This window comes from Bos grunniens, chromosome 23 (genome assembly GCF_055505025.1).
Source record: "Bos grunniens cultivar Pamir isolate PY7600 chromosome 23, Bosgru_T2T1.0, whole genome shotgun sequence".
NCBI classification, from domain to species: Eukaryota; Metazoa; Chordata; class Mammalia; order Artiodactyla; family Bovidae; genus Bos; species Bos grunniens.
In genome coordinates, this window is record NC_141187.1 from 26,744,020 (window position 1) to 26,758,673 (window position 14,654).

General features: G+C 39.7%; 1 protein-coding gene across 2 annotated transcripts in view; it reads left to right on the plus strand.

The window, feature by feature from the left end:
* Positions 1–816: 816 nt before the first annotated feature.
* LOC147346982 (DLA class II histocompatibility antigen, DR-1 beta chain-like) overlaps positions 817–14,654 on the plus strand; it is a 54,215-nt gene continuing 40,377 nt past the window's right edge. The window contains exons 1-6 of one of the 2 annotated variants that reach the window (XM_086370785.1): positions 817–980; positions 7,195–7,464; positions 9,612–9,893; positions 10,645–10,755; positions 11,229–11,252; positions 11,538–12,401. In XM_086370785.1, coding sequence (XP_086226911.1) covers positions 881–980; positions 7,195–7,464; positions 9,612–9,893; positions 10,645–10,755; positions 11,229–11,252; positions 11,538–11,551 — 801 coding nt within the window. In that variant the 5' untranslated portion in view covers positions 817–880 and the 3' untranslated portion in view covers positions 11,552–12,401. Of the gene's footprint in view, positions 981–7,194; positions 7,465–9,611; positions 9,894–10,644; positions 10,756–11,228; positions 11,253–11,537; positions 12,402–14,654 lie in introns of those variants that run through there. The other variant, XM_086370786.1, reaches the window with a different exon arrangement.

Consider the following 14,654-nt stretch of genomic DNA (forward strand, 5'->3'; position numbering starts at 1 on the left):
TTTGAAAAATAATTAGACCAGTATTTGTACTTTTAGTAAAGAGGTGGATAGTTTGACACAGCACAGTTAGATGAATATTCTGGCGATGCCACTAAACTCAGTGACAGCATCAGGAACAAATGTGAAAGATCTTTTCATTCAGGTTAATTATTGACTAACTTTAAATTTCCTTTTGTTTATCAGAGACACCCCTACCTGTTAGGAAGTACAGACTATATAGTCTCCAATCAACAATGATAATTCTGTAACATCATCTGTTACCAGAGATACTGTTTCTTGAGGTGTTCACAGAATCATAGCACATGCAGTACTGAAATTCCTGGAAGACTGAAGTGACTTCTTTTCAATTATGAGAGTTTAAGTAATTTTCCAAAATCTGCACCACTAAGTTATGGTGCAAGTAGGACAAGATTTAAGGTCTTTGCTTGCAATCATTTTCTCTCCACTCCCTTATCTCCTAACACACTCACATACATTTGTCAAAACAGCTCTGTTTCCAAGTGAGAGGAATGAATGCTCCTAAAGAAACAAGTGTGTGACCATCACTGACCAGCACAAAGCTAGATCACAATAGGGGCCCAGTTAAAATATTTCAGATGCAACAGGGTCAAATCTTTAAAGTACTAAATTAAAACAATCCTTTTAGTAGAGAAAATTCTACGTTTCAGACGAGGACCTTCATATTGAATCTCTGACCAGCAACTGATGATGCTATTTGCCTCTGATGTTGATTGGTTGCCTAGACCGGGCTCACCCAATCCAGGAGCAAATGAGTTCCTTGGTCGGTATTATTTGGGATGTGGGTGGAGGAGGGTCACAGTACCCATTTGAGAGGGACTTGCCTGCTCCTCTCACTCTCTATCCTCTGCTGTTCTCCGGCATGGTGTGCCTGTATTTCTCTGGAGGCTCCTGGATGGCAGCTCTGATAGTGATGCTGATGGTGCTGTGCCCTCCCCTGGCCTGGGCCAGGGAGATCCAACGTAAGTATATACCTTGGATGGTGACCTATCAGGGGGTTGGGGGCTGGGGAGGAACGGAGTTTGTCACTATATCCAGGCCAGGTCCCTTAAAAATTGTGATATATTCTTACTGACCACCTATCTTTATCATATGGATCCTTAGTTCTTGCCATAGTAAAGGAGCCTGGGTGCTTCCCCACTTAATGAGAGTTGTATAAGTTGTCGCCATATATATGAACCATTTCTTTTCAACTCTCCTCCAGTAAAACCTATCCAGCCTTGCATTCAATTCTCTTAGGGTCTTAAGATTTATAAATAAGAATGTCAAAATAATTCCTCATATAGTAGTTTCCTTTATTTATAGTGTGTGTGTGTTACTAACTCAGTCATGTCCGACTCTTTGTGATCACATGGACTATAGCCCACCAGGCTCTTCTGTCCGTGGGATTCTCCAGGTAAGAATACTGGAGTGGGTAGCCATTTTCATCTCCAGGGGATCTCATGACCCAGGGATTGAACCTGGGTCTCCCACATTACAGGCAGACTCTTTATGGTTTTAGCCACCAGTTATGCCGAAAAAGGGCTTCCGTATGGTGCTAGGGGTAAAGAACCTGCCTGCCAAAGCAAGAAACATAAGAGATGGGGTTTGATCCCTGGATCGGGAAGATCCCCTGGAGAAGGAATGGCAACCCACTCCAGTATTCTTGCCTGGAGAATCCCATGGATGGAAGAGCTTGATGGGCTACAGTCCATGGGGTTGCAAAGGGACAGACAGGACTGAAGCAATTTAGCATGCATGCCAAAAAAAGGGAAAGTTTCACCAAAAATTTTCTGTGGATTCAAAAGGAATTAGAAAGATCTCTCCTAGAAGATCCTGTGTTGTGTCCTCAATAGGACCTATGCTGTCTCTCCTTAGCATGTAAGAATATATCAAAAGGTCTCTTCCCATTAAGCCATTCCCTTTCTCCTGAGCTCCAGTGTTTATAAGGATTATGTACCTGTGAAATCCTCTGACAAAAGTTGGGGTTGGTTTTCTCTCTATTCTGTGGAAAGCACCCTAAAGCTTAAGCAGAGATTCTTAGTACTTGGAATGACTGTATAGATAAGGAGCACCTTATGGAATGTTCTATGACACTTAAAGAATTCACATATATTCTGAAAACCTGACATAGGTTAGTATTCATCACGAATCTATTTTGAATCTTTCTGCACAATCAATTTCTCCTACGTCTCCCCATTCTCTGCCCTGAACCCATGAGAAGGGATTTAACTAGTGGAGGACAAATTGTATAAAATTCTGTTTTTGTAAGTCAGTAGCAATCAATTATCAGCAATTTCATGTTGTTCAAACCATAAACCCTAAGCAGGGTACAGAGTATGAAGGTTGTTTCCATCCCATAGTGTTGAAAGTCAAAAAGCGAGTCAAGGGGGTTCATTGGCCTATTGAGGTCTTGGCCTCAAATTTCATAGCTTCATTTATCATGTAGTCTCTGTTCCTTAATTATTCATGTTCATAAATCTTTCCAGTTATTCCCTACTCCTTTTCCAGTTATGTCATCACCATTATTGAAAATCCCCAAGTTTACACAGACCATCAGCACTATATAGTCCATTAGATGAGATGAAATTTAGTGAAAATTTCTCTCTTTCTTAAAAATCACCTTTTACTTAACTTTGAAAGTTTCTTACAACTAGTGGGAGGAGAAAGAGGAAATTTGTCTGAATTTGTCATAGAAGGTAGAAGGAATTTAATGTGTCATCAGAATAAAAGTGTTGGAGCTGGAGCCCCTTCTGGATGCTTTCCAAGATCCCCACAAAAATCAGCTTCCAAAACTCAGGGTTTATTTGTTTAGACCAAAAATTTTTTTTTTTTTCTGAACAGCTGTTATATATTGGGCTCTGTTCTAGGCCCAGAAAATTCTATTTGAATAAGGAAGAAAAGACCCCTGCTATCATGGAGACAGGAGAGAAAGACAACAACCCAATAAACTTTAACAAAGAAAAAACATTTCAGAGACAAATAAGTGCTCTGAAAAAAAGTATGTCAGGGTCATGGAACAAAGAGAATTGCCACCTGATTTCAGTTCAGGTGGCTAGTAAAAATGACATTTAGTTGAAATATGGAAATTTTGATGATGGAAAGCCAGTCATGTGAAGGATGTAAGGGAACAGGGAAAGAATGAAGTGAGGAAGATATTTGATTTTCTAAAGGGACAAAAAAGAAGGCAAGAAAGTGGCTGAAGCATAGAAAGCAAGTTGGCATGTGGAATAAGATGAGGTTGAAGATGAAGTCAGGGGACAAATCATATTAGGACCTGATAGCTGTGGTAAAACATTTAAATTTTCTTTAATAAGATATGTGAATGCTACTGAGGGATTGCTTCCCAGGTGGCGCTAGTGTTAAAGAATCTGCCTGCAAATGCAGGTGATGTAGGAGATGTAAGAGATGCGGGTTTGATCCTTACATCAGGAAGGTCCCCTGGAGGAGGAAATGATAATGACTCCAGTATTCTTGCCTGGGGAATTCCATGAACAGAGGAGCCTGGTGGGCTACAGTCCATGGGGTTGCAAAGAGTCAGACATGACTTGAGAATAGCACAGCACCTAGGAAAGCACTTGGTGGTGCTGTTTATTGAAATAGGAAAAGTTTTGGAAGGAAATAATTTGAAGTGGGTGGATAGAAGAATAAGTTTTGTTTATTTTAAGTTTGAAATAATGTATTAACACGTATGTGGAGCCTTCAAGAAGTCAATCGAAAACATCAAATTGAAATTCAAGAGGAGGCCAGAGCCGAAGGTATGAGTGTCAGGGTCACTGACATATGCACTATGTTAAAATATAAGAAAGTAGGGGAAGGAGAGATTATGTGTAGATCAGAAAAAGAGAGCAAGGGCCATGTCTAGAGGGCCAAGGGCTTGTGAGTCTGTAAAAGAGCCTGGGAAGGGGTACTGTTGATGTTGGGGAAAACCAAGAGAATGTGATGCATGCAAGTGAAGAAAATAGATTTTTCAAGAAGGGAAGGAGTGGCAGTTGTGATGAGTTTGACTAAGGAGGGTCAAGTGAGAACATGACAAAGAAATCAACACTGGGTTTGGCGGACTTGTTTACAGTCAACAGAACGTACAAGACAGGAACTAGATTGGACCCTTTGAAGAAAGAATGAGAGCTGAAGAAGTGAGGAATGGATTACAGATGCCACATTTGAGTAGCTTAAATCAGGGGGAGACTGTGCCCTAGAATCGGAGAGTAAGCTGGACCTAAAGTATAAGAATAAAAGAACCTGAAGAAACGCTGAGAGGACTTGAGAACCAGAGAGGTTCAGTCACCAGCAAAAAACACTAGAATGCCCTTGTATGTATGCAGGGGTGACTGGTTATGGAAAAAGCTATTGATTTATACAACCTTATATTTATTAGTGACCTAGAGTACAACAGTTTTTCCCCTCGCTGATGAGGATGGAGTAATAAACAAAACAACCCAATCTCTATCAGCATGGAACATCAAAACACTTCATAATTGTTATGTACCAGGTCCATAAGTTTATAACTGTCCTATCAAATCTGTAGCAATTAAAATATATCTATGGAATCTAATATTCAAAAAGTTTCAATAATTTACCCAGTCACATAGTTGCTGCTAGAGCCCAGATTATATAGTGTGAAATCGAGTTTATGGAAATTCCTTTTCTTTTATGTCAGCATACTCTGTGTTGGATTCATATATACATTATTATTTTATAGAAAGCAATGTTTCTGCTCTTTTGTGCTCAAAATGGTAATTAGTGATAACATTAATTGAAGACAATTGCCAAATGATGATGAAGATATCACTTGCTTTAGAAAGTAAACAAGTAGATCTTGTGAGCTTACATTCATAGGGTTTATAAAAATTAAAATGGCAATGTATTTATTGAGTACTTATGAACAACACTAGAAAGACTGCTAGAAGCAATAAATAGGAGGAATATTCATTAATTTTGCATTTATTTTACAAGTTTCATATGGGTTCATAGTGTATGTGCAGGCTGTCATGGGCATGTGAAGAAGAAGAAAAAGAAGTACTCCTTCTGAAATTTTGTTAGCAAGTTGGGCTAAGGTTGCCAAATATAACACAGGATGCAGTTAAATTTAAATTTCAGCTAAACAACAATAATTTCTGAAATACAAATTTAACTGGGAAACCTATATTTTTATTTACCAAATTGGCAACCTTAAATTGGGCACATGAATTGCAGTAACAGTCCTAACCATATAAGCTACCATAAAAAAATTGACTTCACACAGTTTTATTTTTTAACTTTGTCACTGACAAGAAGATATTAGAGAATTTCTGAATATTAAGATAGACTTGATCTGATTCACAGTGCACTTATCATTTATAAGTGAAAGTCTCTTCTCAGAGTCTGGGGAATTGCTCATTTCTTGTTAATTGTCTAAATGAGGTCACTTTCTCCCTTACTTTCTTCCTTTTCAGTGGGACTTGACTACAGAAATAAGAATTCTTTGTATGACCAAGGCTGATAATTTAATGCCTACTGGTATTATTGGGAGTAGGAGACAAAGTTAGAAAAGGAATTATTTGGGGCTTTGAATGGGAATAAAATGTCTGTGACTGTAGTTTACTCCTATACTATAGACAAGTAGTGGGCCAGTGGCAGAGAAATAAGAAGGAAGATGATGTGAAGGATAAATTACATGACTTTGTAATTTGTTGGTGAGGGAAACAAAGAAGGCTTCGTACTGAATAAATGTGTTTTACTGGAAAAGTAGCTCTCCACTGGGGCTGGATTCTTAAAAAGTATAGATTTGATGTAGGACCAAGACAGACTATTGGCAAAACTTTCAATGTAATTCTCAGCTGCTCCAAAATTAACAATGGTTTTTGCACCGTAGATTTTTTCAGATGGTTTATACTGATGGAGCTCAGCTGGTGACGAACCACCACTCCTTACCCCTACTCCTTGACTCCTAAACATCTGGAAATATCTGGAGCCATTTTTGGTTGTTACACTGAGGGTTTCTTCTGACATCCACTGTGTAGGGGTAAGGGATGCTGGTAAACAGCCTACCATGTGCCGAACAGACCCCACCCCAACCCTCAGAGTCATATTTGACCCCTTAACTCATCAAGTCAGATTTGCCAATTGAGATTTGTTACCAGTTTTTAAAAAATCTGTTTTTCTGAGCTTTCTTAATTTGAAAATGCAGAAAAGAGGTTGTAGCACTGTATTAGGGTTATGGTTTTAATTTCCTTAACGCTCCTCAGTAGTTCTCCTTACATATAGTATAAAGTCAAAATCCTAACATCACCTACAGGACTTTTAAGTTACTGGCCCAAGTACTTGATTTCTCCAGTATAGTCTTTTACCTCCTCCCTCTCACTCTCTGCACTTCAATGAAATATTTTTTCTAGTTCTTTAAAGAAGTCCGTCACTTCTTCCAAGCTTTTGTACATGGTATTAATGTACAAAATACAGACACCTGAAACGCGTCTCCCTTTTACCCTAAACATATGCACACACCCAGTTTCCTCCCTCAGTGCATGCCAACTTAGCCTTTCATGTTATTTAAATGTCACTCTTAGAGACCACTTTTTGGCACCTAATGTAATTCAGGTCATCCTATAATCGTTACAGAAGTCTAACACTTCTGATATTTCTCACTCTTGTATAAATTCTTTTATGGTTTAGTTTTGTCTATCATTTTCACTAAAATTTAAGCTCCATGATCGGAGGGGACATGTCTGTTTTTGTTTCTTTGGATTCTCAGAGAGTAGCACAGGCCTGTGGTAAGGTCAGCCCCAACCTAACATTTGCAAAATGAGGTGAACATGTTCAAGGAACTGTTAAAAGAGCTGTAGGATGACGGGGGAGCGCTGGTTTTCTGGTGGAGGATTCTAGGAAGAGGTGGTGGTGCGGCAAATCCTCAGGCTTAGAGGACTCAGGCCTAGAGGGCTCCAGCCAAGCGTGGAAGCTGGACTAGGTCGGGAAAGGCTTGGATAAGAGAGATTTCCCCAAGCCTTCCGCAGCCTCCGTCTGTTGAGCGAAGATGAAAGAACCCAAGGCGTGCTGGTAGTTGGGGTGCCGGTGGAGCCACCGAGGCGGGTTAGGGCTAGTCCTAGCGGCCCCAACTGAGCCTGGGCGTCCCGCATTGGTGGGTGTCGCCCCGCCCTCCATTCCTCATTAGCCTCTCCCCAGGAATCCGCTCCTGTGACCAGATCTATCCTCTCTCTGCAGCACATTTCCTGGAGTATTCTAAGAGCGAGTGTCATTTCTTCAACGGGACCGAGCGGGTGCGGTTCCTGGACAGATACTACACTAATGGAGAAGAGACCGTGCGCTTCGACAGCGACTGGGGCGAGTTCCGGGCGTTGACCGAGCTGGGGCGGCAGGACGCCGAGCAGTGGAACAGCCAGAAGGAGATCCTGGAGGACGAGCGGGCCGCGGTGGACACGTACTGCAGATACAACTACGGGGTCGGTGAGAGTTTCACTGTGCAGCGGCGAGGTGAGCGCGGGCGTGGGCGGCCAGTGTGGAGCAGTGTGTGTGTGTGTGTGTGTGTGTGTGTGAGAGAGAGAGAGAGAGAGAGTAGGAGAGAGAGAGACAGAGACAGACAGACAGAAACAGAGATACTTCACTCACTCTGGGTCGAGTGTGTACGACTGTGAGTGGGTACAAGTTAGGAGGGTTCCTGTGAGAGCCTGTTGTCAGCAGACACTGTGATTTTGTCAATGTGTAATTGTGAGACGGGAGAGACAGAGAGAGACAGGGCGGGAGACAGAGGTAGACTGAGTCCAGGGTAAGTACTAACATGTAGGATGTGAGCAAGTAGAAGTCGGGGTTCCTGTGAGAGTCTGTTGTTGGAGAGACAGTGTGTGAATTTGTCAGTGACTGTTGAGGGGAGTGTGTGTGTGTGAAGTGGGACGAAGAGAAGAGTGTGTGTGATGGGAACAGTGCCCTGGGGTCTGAGTGGGCCTGGAGGGAGGGAAGGTGTTGGGGAAGGATACAGGAGGGAGGTTAAGAATTTGTCCATTTCTTCCAGGTTGTCCATTTTATTGGTGTATGGTTGCTTGTAGTAGTCTCTTATGATCCTTTGCATTTTGTGGTGTCTGTTGTAACTTCTTGTTTTCTAATTTTACTGATTTAACTCCTCTCTCCCCCCTTTTTTTTTCTTGATTGAATCTGGCCACAAGTTTATTAATTTTACTTATCTTCTCAAGAATCAGCTTTCAATTTCATTGACCTTTGCTATTGTTTTCTTCATCCCTATCTCATTTATTTCTGTTCTGATCTTTATGATTTCTTTCCTTCCACTAACTTTGCATTTTGTTTGTTCTTCTTTCTCTAAAGTTGTAAGGCTGGGTTGTTTATTTGGGATCTTTCTTGTTTATGAGTTAAGATTGTACTGCTATAAACTTCCCTCTTAGAAACACTCTTGCTGTGTCTCACAGGCTGTGGATTGTTGCATTTGCCTTGTCATTTGTTTCTAGGTATTTTTTTATTTCTTCTTTAATTTCTTCATTAATCCATTGATTATTCAGTAGCATACTGTTTAGCCTCCATGTGTTTGTGTTTTTTACAGTTTTTTTTTTTTCCCTGTAATTGATTTCTAATCTTACAGTGTTGTGGTTGGAAAAGATGCTTTAGAGTAATCTTAAATCTTTCATTTTATGATATTGTAAAAATGTCTTTTCCTCAGATTTCATTTTTTTATGAACCCGTTAGCTTTAGGGATTATATCAGGCACTTAGCATACATATTAATGAGTCTCCCATCCTCTCTTGAACTCAAATATGAGCTTAAAAAGAAAGAAGAATGTAAAATAATAATAGTTCCAATAGTAAGTATGCTTGTTTTGCAAAGGAGATGGGTTGCAAAGGAGATCAGTGGTATGTAATAATTTATATACATTTTAAAAAAATTAATGGCTTTTCCTCTCCTTCAGGACTCACCCTTTTCTTGAGATTTAACTCACAGAGTACAATCACATTCATCTTTCATAGGGTAGAACCATTTCTGAGATATTCTAAGATATGAGTGCCTTGAGAGAGCTTTCCCAGGATTTCATCCTTTCTCTCCACACCTATCTTACTGCTTTCCCCCAATTTATCCACATGGCTTTGAATTAAACAAGGATAATAATAGCTAACATATATTATAGGGTAAATTCCTGTTATTGTGTTACATACTTTAGATATATTAATCATCACTAATGAATGCTAAGAGATAAGTTAGTACTATTATCCTTCTTTATAGATGAGAAAGTCAAGACACAGAGGAATGTAAAAATTCTCCCAGGGTCAATCAGTAAGGAGTAGAACCTGGATTTGAACCCAGGCAGTCTGGCTTCAGAAATTATGCTTTTAATTAATATGCTATATGCCTTGCAAAGATGTGTAAACACTTTAATTCAACAATGAATAACTATTTCACTGCATGAGAAAACACACATTTTCTTAACATCTTTCAAACTAATGGTCCAGTGTGTAAATGTTAAAGATAAAGCTCATGGCACTAATTCCTCACTGGGCCAGCTATGAGGGAGGCCTACCCAAGGCTGCAGTCTGGAACTTTAGAGTGGGAGCTGAAAGGCAGCTAACCAAGGAGATTTACTCTGTTGTCCTCACTGATTCCCTCCACCTTTTCTCTCCTAGTGGAACCTATAGTGACTGTGTATCCTGCAAAGACCCAGCCCCTGCAGCATCACAACCTCCTGGTCTGCTCTGTGAACGGTTTCTACCCAGGCAACATTGAAGTCAGGTGGTTCCGGAATGGCCATGAAGAGGAGGCTGGGGTGATCTCCACAGGCCTGATCCAGAATGGAGACTGGACCTTCCAGACCATGGTGATGCTTGAAACAGTTCCTCAGAGTGGAGAGGTCTACACCTGCCAAGTGGAGCACCCCAGCCAGACAAGCCCTATCACAGTAGAATGGAGTGAGAAGCTCTCTATCTCATACGTTCCTCACCCACCGTGGAGGGGGCTTGCTTTCCCCTGGGTGTCCCCTGAGTGTCTCCTCTCCCTACACCATGTGATCATTTGCTCCTTGTTCTTCTGTTCTTCAGCTGAGGTTATTGGGGGAGCCCTGAGATAGCCTATGATAGAAATCCTTTGATAGTTTACAGATATCCTGGGATAGTTTCTCCAAATACCTACACCCCCTGGGGAGGCACTTCTGCCGGACAAGGAGAAAAGAGGTGTTCCTGTTCTGAGCTTCCTGTGATTTCACAAGTCATGGACACTACATGGCCCTGGGCACCAGTCCCCTACCTCAGATTGGGCTTCTGACACTGTTGCTCTGAGTTCTTCACTGTGATCTGAAAAGAGATGCACCCTCTACAATGTACGGATGTGCTTGACATGAGTGGAGTCCAACCTCAGCTATGCTTTTTATTACATCTGTCACCCTAGACAAGCTACTTAACCTCATTGAGTCCTTTGGCTCCTCATCCATTAGATGTTGAAGTCATGTGACCTAATAGCATGGCTGTGATATTTAAATAAGTTCACTGTCTGAACCTTGTAGCTACTCAATGTGATTTTTTAATCTCTTTTCCAGAAATGTCCAATTATTCTGATTCTTCCGGGGTAGCCTTCTTTCCTCATTCCCATAGTTCACAATTTCAGCATCACAATTAGAGAAGAGAATTTGGGATAAAAATGACTAAAACTGGCTTCTTTTCTCAGGGGCACGGTCTGACTCTGCTCAGAGCAAGATGATGAGTGGAGTCGGGGGCTTCGTTCTGGGTCTGCTCTTCCTTGCCGTGGGGCTCTTCATCTACTTCAGGAATCAGAAAGGTAAGGAGCTTGTTCTTTGGACAGCTGAGCCTCCCCACTGACTTTTGGAGGAAGACATATGGTTTTGCTCAAGTTAGTTCTCTGTGTATCAATGGCCTCGTCTAAAGCTTATTTCCCTAACTGACTTTAATATCCTGGAGATCCAGAAATCTGTAGTCCATGGTTACTTATGGGTGAAACATAAGAGACTGTGGCTTGTAGAGATAAGGAAAGGTTAACAGGCATGGGGATTTGGGGTGGAGATCCTGGGACAAATGCAGGAAGAGACAATAAGACTGACTTAATTGCATTGGATTGGTATGAGAGAAATTTCATGGGTCACAGGTTCTCAGTGTTTGCCCTCGTATAAACCCTGGCATCAGATGATGTGTTAGGAGAATCTCTGGTGGGGCCCTGGGGCTTGGGACATTGTGTTTTGGGGATGGATCAACCTCTATATCTTTTAAGTATATATCTTCTTTTGTCTCTCTTAGGACGCCCTACACTTCAGCCAACAGGTACGCTCTTTATCTTTTAGAATTGTGTTTAGTCTCCCTGGAACAGATGGTAAAGGAAACAAGACAGAGGCAGAAATAATGAAAGACTTTGGATCTGACTTCTCATCACGCAGTTTACACTAAAGCTTCTTCTCTTAACTAAATAAAAGGCTTGTGCTCTAAAGTAGCTTTGGCTCAGGAAACTTAAGAATATTTTCCCCTTCTAACTGTAATGCTTTAATAGTAACATTAACATTCCCCTGTAGAGTTATGTCTGGAAACAACCCTCTCCTCTGTTTCTTGCAGGGCTCCTGAGCTGAAGTGAAGATGGTCACACTCAAGGAAGAACCTTCTGTCCCAGCTTCTTCACAGCATGGAAAGGTTTCCTGCTTAGTGCTAACTCTTCCACAATGAAGTACTTTCTCAGGATCTCATTTGCTCCTGGCTCAGTGACCCCTTAAAAACTGTCCTCGATGGTTTTCTCAGTCACCCCCACCCTGCTGCCCTCAGCCTTTGACCTGGAAGTTCTCAATATTGATTCCAGTACCTTATGTTCTTTCTTCCTTGGTTCCCTTTGTTTTCAACTTCTGTTTCATGAGCTCATCTGTTCATTTTACTTTATAATGTGTTCTCTCAAATAAATACGGAGTGAAAATCATCTGCTTCATACATCTTCAAAGAAAGAAGTCAAAGAAAAGATAAAGGGAAGATTACATCACACAACAATAACGTTTTTATTTATATTCCTGAATTTTGGTCACCTGTAGATCTAGAAAGTTTCCTTTCTTACTTTTTCTCTTGAGTTTTCTGCATTCTGTTATTAGACATGTTTTCCCAAGCTAGCCCTTAATGAACCCATTTTCCTGAGAAAGCCCTTAATGAACCCATTTCATGATGGTCCTCTACATATCTGCATTTTCAAAGACAAGTTTCTATACACTATTGGATACAGAATTGGGACAACAAATGTAAGAAATGCAGGTAACTTGTAAGGATGTGATGCCCTCAACATTTTTGTAATCATGCTCTTGTCTTTTTTTCACTGATTTTTTAAAAGAAAGTATATAAACTAGAGTACTTCTTGAACTATATTTTTTGTTATACTGATAGTGGGCTATAATACTTCAATCTTTTTCTGTCTCTCCAATAAACATCATTGATGTGCTGGTTCTTTGGCTGGGATGCATTCTTCACCATAAATAGTTCTCAGAAGTCTATCAGGACAAAGCCACAAGTCAATAACATGCATTTCTGAAGCCCTCCAGTTTCTGTTACAAACTTACTGTCTGTCACAGGGAAATCCCATATGGGTCTTAGCAGAAATCAGAGACCTTGCTGGGAAACAAAAGGGGTTATATGAATAAAGTGATGTACATCCAACAGTGGAATACTCTGCATTTTTAGAAAAAAAATGAGACTGTCTTGCTATGGAGTAATCTCCAAAATTCAGTATGTACAGAAATGTGTGTACCATACACAGCATTTTGTTTAATAAGGTAGAAGAGGATAATAGGAACGTGTAACTAAACCCATTCATTCAATCTATCTACATATCATCTACTTAAATTCATAAATAGAGACAAAGGAAGGATTTTTTTAATGTTGCCTTTAAAGCAGAATGAGGGGATAAGTTGAAGGGGACAAAGATGAAAGCTGGACTTTTCCAAATAAATCTTATTTAATATTTTAACTTGAGGCATTTTTGAATATTTTGTGTAATAAAAATTTAAATATGTAAAAGGTGATATCAAAAACTAAAAACAAGCTGTAATGATTGAAACAGACTTATCAAAAATATATGATGAAAAACAAGCTAGAAAAGTAATTTTTTACTTTTCTTTTTTAGCATTTTTTTAACTCTTGCATAGAACATTGTGGAACTATAATTGTAAATCAGCATTTATCTATAAATTCCATAGACTTCAGTTGTATAAAGGAGTTGGATAGGTTCTGAGAAAGGTGACTACATTGGAGAGGCAGATGGTGGGTTTTGCTAAGAGTCAGCTTTAAATGTAAGTCAAATCTAAAGAGTAGACAGTAGATTCAGAAGCTCATTTCAGAGTAATGGTAATTTGAACACAATTTCTCCACAGTCAGAAGCAACTATTATTTTGTTTTCAACCGTAGTCAAAATTTATTTTATGCATATGTTGATTATGTGTGAAACAGGTTATCGTCTTATAGGAATTTGATAAGCTGATAGTCATATCTGCATTATGTATACATTTGGTGTAAATTTTGTTTGATGCTAGGGTTGTAGCTTTACTCTCGCTTTGTTCTTCAAGATAAAGAAATGACTTGTCTCATTTTGTTTGAGATCAGTATTCTGAAAAATAATGCAGAAAAGTGAGTGGTGTGAATATCTGAATTAAGATGTTTTCTGTTAGAAAACCCATTTTAACTGGCTTTACTTTTAATTATTATCTCACATAACACATAGACCTGAGGTAGTAAATCTGCAGAGTTGGTTATCAGGCTGGTGGCATCACCAATTATCTGAAATGCAGGAAAAGGCAACTGTTTCTTCTCCTGTGCTTTCATAGAAGGAAGGTGTAAGTACATTTAGAGTAGCTAAAAGACTGCAAAATGCTGAAATATGGTTGTCTTCACTGAGGAGAACAATTGGACTATTGCAGGGTTTATAAAGCTATTGAAGCAGAGATTAAAATAATGGCTATTAGAAGATAATATCAAGAGGCATAAATATGCATTTTAGCCAGGGCCCCTATGAACCAAATCATTTTGTACCAAATAAATCAAAGAATGTACCTAAAGAGACATTAATCTCATCAAGTATCTTGTTAGTTCTTTACTTGTATTTGTATTTCTTTAATAGCAGAGGTATTAAACCAGGTATAACAGGAGATATTTGTATAACAGGAGATATTTGTGATGGCACAGACTCCTCTTCGTTCAGCCAACAAATAATCTAAAACAATTCTATTATCTAAACCCCTATAAGCTCAGAATAATTCTTATGCCTATAGGCATATTTTGGGGTAACATACTTTGCTCCCCTTCAAGGCCAGGCTGCTTTGCTTTCTGCTTTGTGATTTTATTTTACTTATCTCAGATTTTTATCATCAAGCTGTAAAAATTTTGAGAAAAATAATGGAATTATATTTTTTGCAACTTTATTATTACTAAGCAATGTACCAAATTACTTTGCTTGAATTTTTCTGTTAATTCTCATTACAATTCATCAGTGTTTTCATAAGAGGAATCAGGCTAATTTAAGTAGACACCAGTGAATATATAGTTAGCAAATGACAGAGTCAAGATGAAGCCCAAGTTTAATTCATTTCAACAGCATAATTTGCCAGTCTACCACACTATCAGGGATAATTTTGTTGAGTTGCTTAGTTGCGACCCACTCTTTGTGACCCCATGGACTGCGGCACACTATCTCCCGGCGTTTGCTCA